At 37.9% G+C, this 16,389-nt stretch overlaps 1 protein-coding gene across 1 annotated transcript in view; it reads left to right on the top strand.

The window, feature by feature from the left end:
* LOC128666928 (zinc finger protein ZFP2) overlaps positions 1-16,389 on the top strand; it is a 298,618-nt gene that overhangs the window by 31,235 nt on the left and 250,994 nt on the right. Inside the window, exons 3-4 of the mRNA XM_053721748.1 lie at positions 2,118-2,235; positions 4,559-4,663. Of these exons, the coding sequence (XP_053577723.1) occupies positions 2,205-2,235; positions 4,559-4,663 (136 nt within the window). The 5' untranslated portion in view covers positions 2,118-2,204. The remainder of the gene's footprint in view (positions 1-2,117; positions 2,236-4,558; positions 4,664-16,389) is intronic.

Here is a 16,389-nt window from a genome sequence, read left to right as displayed (position 1 = left end):
TTACAGTTGAGATCGCAGGCAAACGAAATACTAGGCAATACGAATCTTCTCCCAAATACAACTTTGGAAACACTATGCCTCACCACTTCCCAAATACGAGGAGCGATATCTATATTATACTCCATTTTCAATTCCCCGCGTAGTGAAGTTAAAACGCAAACCATACTTAGATGGGAGTGAGATATAGGCAAAACATGGCCAATTAAAACATGGAACACAAATCTGTTGAACGGATTATCCTTCACACAAAATGCATTGCTTGAAGAAAACTATATAAAAGTAGCTTTCAGATGGTACCTTCACCCCACTAGGTCACACGAGTCAGAGGGCTCGCTATCTCACCTTTGTTATAGAGGATGTGGAGAAAGAGGTACATATATTCATATGTGGTGGGAATGTGAACGAATTAGAAATATTTGGGACTATACATCGCAACTATTAAGCTCAATTTTCCAAAAACAAATAACACTAACAATAGAACATGCTTTACTTCACTTCCCGATCCCAGGTATCCCTAAGTTCCATCTTAAATTAGTTATGATGATATGCACCACAGTAAGAATTAGCGTGGCTCAATTCTGGAAGTCTACCCCACCTGATTTCTCCTTTATACATAATAAACTAGATAGAGTATCACTACAATATGGCATGTGCAGCCGCTGAAACCCTTAACGATACAGAGAGATTTTTAGCAAGATGGGAACCTTTCATTATGTACTATGTATCGAATAGAAGACACAGGGAGTAATGGTATTATCATAAAAGTTCTGCATAAAAATACGAGCCGAGACCCAGGACAAAGACAATTGCAATCACAATTGCATCTGCAGTGGTTTTGAAAGTTAAAGAGCGATATAGAGAGGCACAAAACCTTGTTCCGCTACCAAGACTTAGTAATGGTATTCACTTAAACCGAATGCATACGCTCAAGGTTTGTTTTTGACTGTCGTGTCTTGGTGCGAAGGATTGTATCTTTTTAGAACTGTATCATCTAACACATGAATAATGTAAATTGGATTGTTTGACAAATGTATATTTTATTTTATATGTAAAAACTTAATAAAAACAATTTCAACAGAAACAATAGCAATTCTGGAGTATACAGTCCCTTTAAATGCAAATCACTGTTGTGAAATACTTTTTTCAGTGTTAAAATCCAGCTTGCATTTTTTAATTTTACATCACTCCTGAGCCATCTGTGTGAGCTGTAAAGTGTGTGCTCCCGTTCTACCTTCCAAGCCAGGTTTACAGTGCACAGAAGCCTCATGCTATGCACGTGTGAAGCTTCCTGCAGTACTAACCTTGCTCAGGAGCGTACACTTTGGAGACTATATGGTGCCGGTGATACACTTCAGACTTGCGTAGTAGCACCAAGAAAAATTAGTTTTAACAAATGGGTGGTCAGGATGAATGTAAAATTCAGAAATGCAAACCAGATTTTAAAGGAACAGAAAACTTTTTCTCTGATTCAGACAGCACATGCAATGTGTCGAGCACTACAATGCAGTAATTTTCAGTGAGTCGGTACATACAGTTTTTAAGAACTTTACAATTTACTTCTATTAACTTTGCTTCATTATTTTATTATCCTTTGTTGAAGGAGCAGCAATGCACTGCAGGCAGCTAACTGAACACAGGTGAGCCAATAGCAGGAGCCACCAATCAGCAGCTAGCGGTTCAATGCTGTTCCTGAGCTTACCTAAGTATACTTTTCAACAAAGGATACCAAGAAAATGAAGCAAATTAGATAATAGATATAGATAATAGTAAACTGGGAAGTTGTTTAAAATCACATGTTCTATCTGAATCATGAAAGAAAAATGTATTTATGATTTATATTTCTTTAACAATGTTACACAGTGATAAAAACTGCTGTCACCTAGTGCTCAAAAGCATTCTTGAAAAACTGCTGCCATATAGTGGTCCAGGAACGGGCATTCTATCAGGGATACTTATAGAGAACAAATAAAATATATCTGAATAATGTTGGGTTTTATTTTCTTTAACATTGAAAAAGCAAAATTTAAAAAGTGGCGCATGCGTCACGTAGTGTATGGGAGGGGCATCTTTGTTTAATTACTGTACCGTTAATTGTGTGCTGTTTTATTTCTGTGCAGCATCTGATGAAGTTGTGGATTATTGCAATGAGGATGCGTGAGGCCTTTTAACCTTGGAACAAAATAAAAAAACGTTATCCGAACGTGATGGAGAATTACCAGCATTTTATCCCTCCAGGTAAGTGCACATGGTTTAGGCTTGTTTTATGCAGCATTCCAATGTAGCTGTTTATGTGATGTGATGCTTTGTACCTCACATTAAAGGGATGATAAACTCTTCATATGCATTTTTATTTGTTTTGCTCATTTTCCCCTTATTTAAAGGGACATTAAACAGCTGGGCACAACTACTCTGCAGTGGTTACTACTCACATTGCTATTGTTTTCCCACTCTTTAACTTCTTCCCGCCATTAGGACGTTCCATGCCGTCCTAACTGTGCTGGGATTTAGCGCCGTTAGGACAGCATGGAATGTCCTAGCCATTTGGCTGTACTGAAGCCAACGACGCTTACAGATTGGGGTTGCGGCATGGAGGCACGCCCCCCCCCGACCCAATCCCATCATTGAAATCTCACAAACGTTTGCACAATCTTGTGATTTCTATTTGTTTACATCGGAACGTTGACAATTTAGACCCGGCACAAAAGGGTTAAAGCCGTGTTCCTATTTTCACCCCTGAAAAGTGAAGCTCCACCTCTTTACACTGGGGACTTAATTTTTAGAGCTTTGGTATTCTCATATACACGTAGCGCAAGCAGCATTTACGTACCAATGAGGTTGTCAACTTTCTGACAACTATGTCGTGCCACCCTGATGCTCATTACACAAAGCAGGAGCTGTACATATTATTTTTTTTCTAAATAATTTATCTTTATTGGATTTGAAATTAAATTTACATAGTTCAGCGCATATTACATTGCGGTGTACAAGTAAGTAATTTTAGTTAAAGGGACACTGAACCCAAATTTTTTCTTTTGTGATTCAGATAGAGCATGACATTTTTAGCAACTTTCTAATTTACTCCTATTATCAAATGTTCTTCATTTTCTTGGTATCTTTATTTGAAATGCAAAAATGTAAGTTTAGATGCCGGCCCATTTTTGATGAACAACCTGGGTTGTTCTTGCTGATTGGTGGATAAATTCATCCACCAATAAAAAAGTGCTGTCTAGAGGTCTGCACTAATTAAAAAAGCTTAGATGCCTTCTTTTTCAAATAAAGATAGCAAGATAACGAAGAAAAATTGATAATAGGAGTAAATGAGAAAGTTGCTTAAAATTGCATGCTCTATCTGAATCACGAAAGAAAAAATTTGGGTTCAGTGTCCCTTTAAGATACAATAAAAAGGAGAAATTAAACAATGTGGAATTATTATGGGTGTCTTTTTGTGAGAGCTGTACATTTTTACAGGGGCTGTATTACTCTATATTATTGATGTGCTTTTTTAAATGTATTTTGTGTAACTGTAAAATTGTGTAACTCCAAGAAAATGACACCGCTATAAAACAGGGGCAATATCATTGATCTGTGAGTTCGCACTGCTTCTGTCAAAGTCTGTGAGAATACCTGAGCTCGAAGATGGCAGTGCCCAGTATCTGGCATTTTTAAACTATTAAAACAGGAGGACTGATTTGTAAAGAGCTGCAGGAATAGGATGAAATACAGTAACATGGTGAGTAGTTACTGTTCTTTTGAAGTTGTGTAAAGTCCATTTTTAAAGGGATATGAAACCCAAATGTTTTCTTTCATGATTTAGATAAAACATAATAATGTACGCAAATTTTTCTTCGTTCTCTTGGTATATTTATTTGAAAAACAGGAATGCAAATTTAGGAGCCGGACCACTTTTGGTTCATCACCTGGGTATTGCTTGCTGATTGGTGGATAAATGTAGCCACCAATCAGCAACCGCTACTCAGGCTGCTAAACCAAAAATGGGCTGGATCCTAAACTTGCATTCCTGCTTTTCCAATAGATACCAAGAGAGTGAAGAAAAAATGATAATAGGAGTAAATTAGAAAGTTCCTTAAAATCGCATGATCTATCTGAATCAGGAAAGAAAGAAAAATAGGTTTAATATCCGTTTAACCCCAGAGAGGCTGGAGTTGATAGTGCAGGAATCTAAACACAGACCTTACAACATGCTACACAGTGATTGCTTGAACACTGCATTTTCTTATTCATATCTCTATAATTGGCCACAGCAGATTTTCAAGCTTATAAATATACGGTTTAAATGCTTTGAACTAATTTATTTTAATGCAGGTCTAAACCCTTTGAGGTATTGGCAGCTAGAGACAGGAGCAGTGTAATGTCAGTCAGTGCTTTAGAATGCTTTTATGTGTTCCCTGTGTTAAGTAGCTTGTGCATATTTGGGGCTATTAAACTGTGATACATAATATTTAAATGGTTGTAATAATTTTTAAAACTAATACAAAATACAAAGAAACAAAGTGAACTATTATTACCATTAAGTAACCACTTAAGTGTGTTCATACAGGAGATGATGAGGCAAAACCTTTGCTCGTTACAAAGATTGAGCGGGGAGAGGATGGTTGTGATATGCAGAAGGCCAGTGAGACAGAACTTCCTATAAACAGTGAAGGTGAGCAATGGCTGTATTGTGGTAATGCAATTTCTTTTTTTTAAAGACAAAAGAGATAAAATCAATAATTATTTTGTACTTAGCATGTTGCTTTTGTGTTGAACCTATTTTAGTTAAAATATTTTCATTATTATTTCCCAATTATCATGACATATTTAGTAACAACAAATAATACATGATATATATCATCTTACAATCAATCATCTTGGTAAGAAAATACAGCGCTCTGGAAGGAGTGGGAAAATATTAGTCATAGAAGCAACCGGAGTCACCACAGTATATGGAGCATAGTTCGTAAATCGATCCAGCAAAGACAGGAACCCTTGTTATAATTTAGTTCTCAAAAATCCTGTTCACTACGTGATAAAAAGAAAACTAACAATAAAAGTATAACAAACTTAAAAACACAAAAATAAGCTTGTTTCAAATATATACGTCTGCTAAACCTTTAGGAGCATGATATGGCTGAATAAGTTAACAAATTGCCATCTCTGTATGATATTAAAAGTAAAAATAGTAGAGAGAAGACCAGCTAATCAATCATGTCCCGTACATTTCCTCTTCTTGTCATTCAGGCGAAAGAGTACTTCTTCAACAAATCCCTTCTAATGCTTTTCCCCTCATAATCCAGTAAAACCATATTTTGTGGAAGTGAGTGTTGGTTCCCTGGATCCATAAAGCATGTTCTGAGATAACAACATGTATTATTCATTTTCTCTAATATTTCTGCCCATGTAGGGACTCTCATTTTCCAATGTTTTGCGATACAAATTCTAGTAGCGGTGCTTAACCTATTTACTGCTGAATTGTATGGTTTAATATGCTCAGTAAGACTTGGGAGATCATTAGGGTGAGGCGTTCAGATAATAGTGTGCTTATTAGGACGGATAGCTTAGACCAAATGTGTTGCACCTTAGGACATTCCCACCACATATGGACATAGGTCCCCTGTGCTGAGCACCCTCTATAAAAAATATTGCTATGTTGTGGGGAGAAATGTGATGTTTCCATGGGGGTTAACAGTGGTTTACCCCCATAGAAACCATCTCTAACCGTGGTGGTTTGGTATCATATTTAGCTTTTTGAATGGCTAGGTAAATGTGAGATATCATTTTTTTTTGTTCCTTTAATCTGTGCTGCAAATATGTTCTAATATTGTAATCTTTTGGGAGGTTGGGTGGGGATAGTGCTTGGAGATCACTGAAGTTACTTTAAGATACAGAAACCAATGTAACTTATGAGGATTGATTATATCTTGTTTCTGGTTAAATGGAATTATCCTCCCTTTCTCCAAAATATCGGCTACTCTATACAATCCTTTTTTTCCCCATTTACCTAATTGTTTATGAAAGAAGGGTTTTGAGTGGTCTGGTTATAGATTTGGACGGAATCAGTCGTAAAGTTTGAGTCAAGGTTGTCCATATGTGTATCGTATCTATTATTATAGGAGAGTTGTGGAATGTAATTGTGATGTGTACATTTTGGTTTCCCACAGTATTTCCGCCGGGTTGGGTTTTTGTCAAGTTAAAAAAAAAACCTTTCATGATTTAAATAGGGAATGTAATTTCAAACAACTTCCCAATTTACTTTTATAACCAATTTTGCCTTGTTCTCTTGGTATTCTTAGTTGAAAACTAAACCTAGGAGGTTCATATGCTAATTTCTTAGACTTTGAAGTCTGCCTCTAATCTGAATGCATTTTGATATCTAGAGGGAATTAGTTCATGTGTTCCATATAGATAACATTGAGCTCATGCACGTGAAATGACCGAGGAGTGAGCACTGATTGGCTAAAATGCAAGTCTGTCAAAAGAACTGAAATAAAGGGGCAGTCAGCAGAAGCTTAGATACAAGGTAATTAGAGAGGTAAAATGTGTATTATTATAACTGTGTTGGTTATGCAAAACTGGGGAATGGGTAATAAAGGGATTACCTTTCTTTTTAAACAACAAACATTTTGGTGTTGACTTTCCCTTTAAGAGGGCAGTCTGTGCTAATCTGGCCGCCTGATAGTATTCTGTCAGGTTTTGCATTCCTATTCCTCCAATTTATCTGTGTTGTTGTAGAACCCGAGAAGCGATTCTAGCCTGTTTGTTACCTCTCAAAAAGCTAAGTAAGTCTTTTTGTAGTTTATTGAGGTCTGGCAAAGGAATCTTAATTGGCAAAACTCTAAAAAGGTAGAGTAGTCTTGGGAGGATATTCATCTTAATGGCTAATAAACGGCCATACCATGTAAAACCATTGTTTTAACATTTCCCTAAATCTCTTCTAATCGCTCTATACAAATGAATATAATTTAGTTTATACAAGTCTGCGTAGCTTTGAGAGAGTTTAACTCCTAGATATTTAATTTAATCCTTTGTCCAACCAAACTCAAAGTTTGCTTCTAATTAGCTTCTTAATGTGCTGAGGGAGGGCGAGTGGTAGCGCCTCACATTTGTCTAGGTTAATCTTGTAACCTGAAATATCGGTGAAATCTCTATAGGTTTGATATAAATTGGGTAGGGACATTAATGGTTTTGTCAGACTCAGGAGGACATCATCTGCAAACAATGTTGATTTATAGTCTTTGTGGTTTAGTTGAACTCCTGGTACATCCAGAGAATTCCGAATGCAGGAGGCAAGAGGTTCAATACAGAGGGCAAATAATAGTGGAGACAGGGGGCAACCCTGTCATTTTTCCATTCAAAATTGCAATAGTCCTCGACTTATAGCCTGCTGCTCTAATGGTGGCTGTTGGACATGAATATATGCCCTTAATAGCCTGCACAAACGGTCCCCGAAAGCCCATCTACCTAAGGACCTCAAACATATAACCCCAGTCAACTCTGACAAACGCCTTCTCCACATCCAGTGAGAGAAGCAGAGAAGGCAGCCCCGTCTTCCCTGAATAGTCAATCAGGAATATCAGCCGTCTTACATTACCTGGGGTTTTGCGGTGTGCTATGAATCCCACCTGATCAAGATGAACCAGGAGGGGGAAATATTTTTTTTTAAAGTCGGGTGGCTAAGATTTTAGTACAAATTTTAATGACTTGATTAATCAGGGATATGGGTCGGTAGCTTTGGCAACTTTTGGGGTTTTTCCCAGCTTTGGGGATTACGACTATCTTCGCCTGTAGAAAGTCTGGGGGTATTTCCCGTCCCTGCATGATATCATTGCAGAATTTCAGTAAATGTGGGACCAATGTCTGTTTAAAAAGCTGGTCCCGCCACTTTCCCAGGTTTAAGATCTTTAATGGCAGCTAAAATCTCCCCAGTTGTCACTTCAGCATTTTATTCCTTACTTGCTACCTGTTGAACTTATTTTAAAGCGACATTAAAGGGTCAGTAAACTGCAGAACAGAAGTGCCTTTTCAAACACACACACACACACACACACATATATATATATATATATATATATATATATATATATCCTTTATCCAAACATATATATAACATAATTTATGTAAGAACTTACCTGATAAATTAATTTCTTTCATATTAGCAAGAGTCCATGAGCTAGTGACGTATGGGATATACATTCCTACCAGGAGGGGCAAAGTTTCCCAAACCTCAAAATGCCTATAAATACACCCCTCACCACACCCACAAATCAGTTTAACGAATAGCCAAGAAGTGGGGTGATAAGAAAAAAGTGCGAAAGCATAAAAAATAAGGAATTGGAAATAATTGTGCTTTATACAAAAAAATCATAACCACCACAAAAAAAGGGGTGGGCCTTATGGACTCTTGCTAATATGAAAGAAATGAATTTATCAGGTAAGTTCTTACATAAATTATGTTTTCTTTCATGTAATTAGCAAGAGTCCATGAGCTAGTGACGTATGGGATAATGACTACCCAAGATGTGGATCTTTCCACGCAAGAGTCACTAGAGAGGGAGGGATAAAATAAAGACAGCCAATTCCTGCTGAAAATAATCCACACCCAAAATAAAGTTTAAATGGAAACATAAGCAGAAGATTCAAACTGAAACAGCTGCCTGAAGTACTTTTCTACCAAAAACTGCTTCAGAAGAAGAAAACACATCAAAATGGTAGAATTTAGTAAAAGTATGCAAAGAGGACCAAGTTGCTGCTTTGCAAATCTGATCAACCGAAGCTTCATTCCTAAACGCCCAGGAAGTAGAAACTGACCTAGTAGAATGAGCTGTAATCCTTTGAGGCAGAGTTTTACCCGACTCGACATAAGCATGATGAATTAAAGATTTCAACCAAGATGCCAAAGAAATGGCAGAGGCCTTCTGACCTTTCCTAGAACCGGAAAAGATAACAAATAGACTAGAAGTCTTTCGGAAAGTCTTAGTAGCTTCAACATAATATTTCAAAGCTCTAACCACATCCAAAGAATGCAATGATTTCTCCTTAGAATTCTTAGGAGTAGGACATAATGAAGGAACCACAATCTCTCTACTAATGTTGTTGGAATTCACAACCTTAGGTAAAAATTCAAAAGAAGTTCGCAACACCGCCTTATCCTGATGAAAAATCAAAAAAGGAGACTCACAAGAAAGAGCAGATAATTCAGAAACTCTTCTGGCAGAAGAGATGGCCAAAAGGAACAAAACTTTCCAAGAAAGTAATTTAATGTCCAATGAATGCATAGGTTCAAACGGAGGAGCTTGAAGAGCCCCCAGAACCAAATTCAAACTCCAAGGAGGAGAAATTTACTTAATAACAGGTTTTATACGCACCAAAGCTTGTACAAAACAATGAATATCAGGAAGATTAGCAATCTTTCTGTGAAAAAGAACAGAAAGAGCAGAGATTTGTCCTTTCAAGGAACTTGCAGACAAACCTTTATCCAAACCATCCTGAAGAAACTGTAAAATTCTTGGAATTCTAAAAGAATGCCAGGAAAAATGATGAAAAAGACACCAAGAAATATAAGTCTTCCAGACTCTATAATATATCTCCCTAGATACAGATTTACGAGCCTGTAACATAGTATTAATCACAGAGTCAGAGAAACCTCTTTGACTAAGAATCAAGCGTTCAATCTCCATACCTTTAAATTTAAGGATTTGAGATCCTGATGGAAAAAAGGACCTTGAGACAGAAGGTCTGGTCTTAACGGAAGAGTCCACGGTTGGCAAGAAGCCATCCGGACAAGATCTGCATACCAAAACCTGTGAGGCCATGCTGGAGCTACCAGCAGAACAAACGAGCATTCCTTCAGAATTTTGGAGATCACTCTTGGAAGAAGAACTAGAGGCGGAAATATATAGGCAGGGTGATACTTCCAAGGAAGTGACAATGCATCCACTGCTTCCGCTTGAGGATCCCTGGATCTGGACAGATACCTGGGAAGTTTCTTGTTTAGATGAGAGGCCATCAGATCTATTTCTGGAAGCCCCCACATTTGAACAATCTGAACAAATACCTCTGGGTGAAGAGACCATTCGCCCGGATGCAACGTTTGGCGACTGAGATAATCCGCTTCCCAATTGTCTATACCTGGGATATGAACCGCAGAAACTAGACAGGAACTGGATTCCGCCCAAACCAGAATTCGAGATACTTCTTTCATAGCCAGAGGACTGTGAGTCCCTCCTTGATGATTGATGTATGCTACAGTTGTGACATTGTCTGTCTGAAAACAAATGAACGATTCTCTCTTCAGAAGAGGCCAAGACTGAAGAGCTCTGAAAATTGCACGGAGTTCCAAAATATTGATCGGTAATCTCACCTCCTGAGATTCCCAAACCCCTTGTGCCGTCAGAGACCCCCACACAGCTCCCCAACCTGTAAGACTTGCATCTGTTGAAATTACAGTCCAGGTCGGAAGAACAAAAGAAGCCCCCTGAATTAAACTATGGTGATCTGTCCACCATGTCAGAGAGTGTCGTACAATCGGTTTTAAAGATATTAATTGAGATATCTTTGTGTAATCCCTGCACCATTGGTTCAGCATACAGAGCTGAAGAGGTCGCATGTGAAAACGAGCAAAGGGGATCGCGTCCGATGCAGCAGTCATAAGACCTAGAATTTCCATGCATAAGGCTACCGAAGGGAATGATTGTGACTGAAGGTTTCGACAAGCTGATATCAATTTTAGACGTCTCTTGTCTGTCAAAGATAGAGTCATGGACACTGAATCTATCTGTAAACCCAAAAAGGTTACCCTTGTCTGAGGAATCAATGAACTTTTTAGTAAATTGATCCTCCAACCATGATCTTGAAGAAACAACACAAGTCGATTCGTATGAGATTCTGCTAAATGTAAAGACTGAGCAAGTACCAAGATATCGTCCAAATAAGGAAATACCACAATACCCTGTTCTCTGATTACAGACAGAAGGGCACCGAGAACCTTTGTAAAAATTCTTGGAGCTGTTGCTAGACCAAACGGTAGAGCCACAAACTGGTAATGCTTGTCTAGGAAAGAGAATCTCAGAAACTGAAAGTGATCTGGATGAATCGGAATATGCAGATATGCATCCTGTAAATCTATTGTAGACATATAATGCCCTTGCTGAACAAAAGGCAGGATAGTCCTTACAGTTACCATTTTGAATGTTGGTATCCTTACATAACGATTCAATATCTTTAGATCCAGAACTGGTCTGAAGGAATTCTCCTTCTTTGGTGCAATGAAGAGATTTGAATAAAACCCCAGCCCCCGTTCCAGAACTGGAACTGGCATAATTACTCCAGCCAACTCTAGATCTGAAACACATTTCAGAAGTGCTTGAGCCTTCGCTGGATTTACTGGGACACGGGAAAGAAAAAATCTCTTTGCAGGAGGTCTTATTTTGAAGCCAATTCTGTACCCTTCTGAAACAATGTTCTGAATCCAAAGATTGTGAACGGATTTGATCCAAATTTCTTTGAAAAAACGTAATCTGCCCCCTACCAGCTGAGCTGGAATGAGGGCCGCACCTTCATGTGGACTTAGAAGCTGGCTTTGATTTTCTAGAAGGCTTGGATTTATTCCAAACTGGAGATGGTTTCCAAACTGAGGATGAAGGATCAGGTTTCTGTTCCTTGTTGTGACGAAAGGAACGAAAACGATTATTAGACCTGAATTTACCTTTAGATTTTTTATCCTGTGGTATAAAAGTTCCTTTCCCTCCAGTAACAGTTGAAATAATAGAATCCAACTGAGAACCAAATAATTTATTACCCTGGAAAGAAAGGAAAAGCAGAGTAGACTTAGAAGACATATCAGCATTCCAAGTTTTAAGCCATAAAGCTCTTCTAGCTAAAATAGCTAGAGACATATACCTGACATCAACCCTAATGATATCAAAGATGGCATCACCAATAAAATTATTAGCATGTTGAAGAAGAATAATAATGCTATGAGAATTATGATCTGTTACTTGTTGCGCTAAAGCTTCCAATCAAAAAGTTGAAGCTGCAGCAACATCCGCCAAAGATATAGCAGGTCTAAGAAGATTACCTGAACACAAATAGGCTTTTCTTAGAAAGGATTCAATTTTCCTATCTAAAGGATCCTTAAAGGAAGTACCATCTGCCGTAGGAATCGTAGTACGCTTAGCAAGAGTAGAGACAGCCCCATCAACCTTAGGGATTTTGTCCCAAACTCTAATCTGTCAGATGGCACAGGATATAATTGCTTAAAACGTTTAGAAGGAGTAAATGAATTACCCAAATTATTCCATTCCCTGGAAATTACTTCAGAAATAGCACTAGGAACAGGAAAAACTTCTGGAATAACTACAGGAGATTTTAAAACCTTATCTAAACGTTTAGATTTAGTATCAAGAGGACCAGAATCCTCAATTTCTAAAGCAATTAGAACTTCTTTAAGTAAAGAACGAATAAATTCCATTTTAAATAAATATGAAGATTTATCAGCATCAACCTCTGAGACAGAATCCTCTGAACCAGAAGAACCATTATCAGAATCAGAATGATGATGTTCATTTAAAAATTCATCTGAACAATGAGAAGTTTTAAAAGATTTTTTATGTTTACTAGAAGGAGGAATAACAGACAAAGCCTTCTTAATGGATTCAGAAACAAAATCTCTTATGTTATCAGGAACACTCTGAGTATTAGATGTTGACGGAACAGCAACAGGTAATGGAACTTTACTAAAGGAAATTTGATCTGCATTAACAAGTTTGTCATGACATTCAATACAAACAACAGCTGGAGGAACAGATACCAAAAGTTTACAGCAGATACACTTAGCTTTGGTAGCTCCAGCACCAGGCAGCGATTTTCCTGAAGTATCTTCTGACTCAGTTGCAACGTGGGACATCTTGCAATATGTAATAGAAAGAACAACATATAAAGCAAAATAGATCAAATTCCTTAAATGACAGTTTCAGGAATGGGAAAAAATGCCAGTGAACAAGCTTCTAGCAACCAGAAGCAATAAATAATGAGACTTAAATAATGTGGAGACAAAAGTGACGCCCATATTTTTTTAGCGCCAAATAAGACGCCCACATTATTTGGCGCCTAAATGCTTTTGGCGCCAAAAATGACGCCACATCCGGAACGCCGACACTTTTGACGCAAAAAAACGTCAAAAAAGGACGCAACTTCCGGCGACACGTATGACGCCGGAAACAGAAAAAAAATTTGCGCCGGAAACAGAAAAAAATTTTGCGCCAAAAAAGTCCGCGCCAAGAATGACGCAATAAAATGAAGCATTTTCAGCCCCCGCGAGCCTAACAGCCCACAGGGAAAAAGTCAAATTTTTAAGGTAAGAAAAAATGATTGATTCAATTGCATTATCCCAAATATGAAACTGACTGTCTGAAAATAAGGAATGTTGAACATCCTGAGTCAAGGCAAATAAATGTTTGAATACATATATTTAGAACTTTATTAAAAAAGTGCCCAACCATAGCTTAGAGTGTCACAGAAAATAAGACTTACTTACCCCAGGACACTCATCTACATGTTGTAGAAAGCCAAACCAGTACTGAATGAAAATCAGCAGAGGTAATGGTATATATATAAGAGTATATCGTCGATCTGAAAAGGGAGGTAAGAGATGAATCTCTACGACCGATAACAGAGAACCTATGAAATAGACCCCGTAGAAGGAGATCATTGCATTCAAATAGGCAATACTCTCCTCACATCCCTCTGACATTCACTGCACGCTGAGAGGAAAACCGGGCTCCAACCTGCTGCGGAGCGCATATCAACGTAGAATCTAGCACAAACTTACTTCACCACCTCCATAGGAGGCAAAGTTTGTAAAAACTGATTTGTGGGTGTGGTGAGGGGTGTATTTATAGGCATTTTGAGGTTTGGGAAACTTTGCCCCTCCTGGGGGGCTCGGTTTAGGGGTTAATAGGTAGTTTATGGGTGTTAGTGTACTTTATAGCACTTTAGTTAAGAGTTTTATGTTACGGCGTTAGCCCATAAAACTCTTAACTACTGACTTTAAAATGCGGTAGGAGTCTTGGAGGTAGAGGGTGTACCGCTCACTTTTTAAAGCGATTGTAATACCGGCGTTAGGCAAATCCCATTAAAAAGATAGGATACGCAATTGGCGTAAGGGGATTTGCGGTATGCTAAAATCGCGGAAAAAAGTGAGCGGTACACCTGTACCTGTCAGACTCGTAATACCAGCGGGCATTAAAAAGCAGCTTTGGGACCCCTTCGCTGCTTTTTAAGGCTAACGCAAGACTTAGGCGATTATCTTTTTAAATATTTCTATTTTACTAATAAATATCTTTGATATTTCTTCCCGCCCTTACCTATTGCCAGAATGCCTCTGTATTAAAATATAATTTTCAATAATTTGATTGGAATCCGGTGCAGTTGATAGGTGATGCACCATACGTCCCGCAATGCCTGTCAATAAGATGCGAAACTGTGCAAGGGCAGTTATCTGGGATTTCCGACTGTAGCTTCAAGTAAACAGTGAATCCAGTCAAAAGCATACAGATTTACTGTTTACTGCTGCGGTCTTGGCTGCACGTGTCTCACATACAAGCAGGAATTTCAGTGCTCTCATAGATATGGAAATAAAAAAAAATTTGTGAGATGTACTTAACGTTAAGACTTACTATATGTGAGCTGCAATCAGAGGATTCTTGTCCAATGCCGCCCCCTGCTCTGACGCAACCAGTTGTGCTAGTTCCGGGTATTGTCAATCACTTAAATGAGCGAGTGTCCAGGGGATTGATCTTGCCACTTCTGAGGTTACGGAGAGGAAAAAATAAGCAATATTTTACTTCTTAAATATGTAGCAGTAGACTGGCTTATGCAAACCTGCTCATCATTGCTAAAAAAGCTGCAAAAGCAGCTTAATACATTTACCCAGTGACTTGACTGATATGTTCCTTTGTGTTTGTTTTTTTGTGTTAGAAATCTGTTTTTTTTCTTCTCATTAACCTTTTAAAGACGTTAGGACATTCCATGTCGTCCTAACTGCGCTGGGCTTTAGCACCATTAGGACGACATGAACGTCCTAGCTGTTTGGCAGTCCTGAAGCCAACAGTGCTTACTGCATGGGATGAGGTCATGGTGGGCTTGCCTAGCGTTGTAGGTAGGTTCACCCCCTGACCTGATCCCATCATTGAAATATCGCGAAAGGTTTAAAACCATCTCCTGTTCTAGGACATGTTCATACCAATGGGACAAGAAACCAATTTTTCTCTTTCATTTAATGACTAAGATAGAACATACAATTTTAAACAACTTTCCAATTTACTTCTTTTATCTAATTTGCTTTTTCTCTTGGTATCCTTTAATGAACAATACCTAGGTAGGCTCAGGAGCTGGAAGCCTTCTGCTGATTGGTGGCTGCAGATATATTCCTCTTGTCATTGGCTTACTGCTGTGTTCACTAGCTCCCAGTAGTGCATTGCTGATAAAGGATACCAAGAGAATGAATCAACATTGATTACAGAAGTAAATTGGAAAGTTGTTTCTATCTGAATAATGAAAGAAAATTATTGGTGTTATGTCCCTTTAATGTTATTTATGTTAGATATTGAAATGCTAATTATGGCTGGTGGGTTAAATTAACACAAGCAGCTATGTCACATATCTCTTCCTCATACTTTTGACATAGCTTTTCCACTATTTATATTTTTAGTGTAGGTGTTGATATGACAGACAAATGTAGTTATTCCAAATGAGAAATACAGGTAAAGAAGTTGTTTGTAAACAATTAAATACACTCCAACAGGTAACACGGACCCTTGGGAAGATATTAAAGGGACACTGAACCCAATTTTTTTCTTTTGGGATTCAGATAGAGCATGCAATTGTAAGCAACTTTCTAATTTACTCCTATTATCAAATTTTCTTCATTCTCTTGGTATGTTTATTTTAAAAGCAAGAATGTAAGTTTAGATGCCGGCCCATTTTTGGTGAACAAACTGGGTTGTCCTTGCTGATTGGACAGCACCAATAAAAAAGTACTGTCCGTGGTTCTAAACCAAAGGTTTGCTGGCTCCTTAGCTTAGATGCCTTCTTTTTAAAATAAAGATAGCAAGAGAAAGAAGACAAACTGATAATAGGAGTAAATTTGAAAGTTGCTTACAATTGCATGCTGTATCTGAATCACGAAAGAAAAAAATTGGGTTCAGTGTCCCTTTAACCAATGTTCCTATTTCCCTCTATTAAAGGGACACTGAACCCAAATGTTTTCTTTTGTAATTCAGAAAGAGCATGCAATTTTAAGCAACTTTCTAATTTACTCCTATTTTCAATTTTCTTCGTTCTCTTGCTATCATTATTTGAAAAAGAAGGCATCTAAGCTTTTTTTTGGTTTCA

Source organism: Bombina bombina, chromosome 7 (assembly GCF_027579735.1).
Source record: "Bombina bombina isolate aBomBom1 chromosome 7, aBomBom1.pri, whole genome shotgun sequence".
Taxonomy (NCBI): domain Eukaryota; kingdom Metazoa; phylum Chordata; class Amphibia; order Anura; family Bombinatoridae; genus Bombina; species Bombina bombina.
Note: the sequence above shows the minus strand (reverse complement) of the source record. Positions and strands in the feature narration are given on the sequence as shown.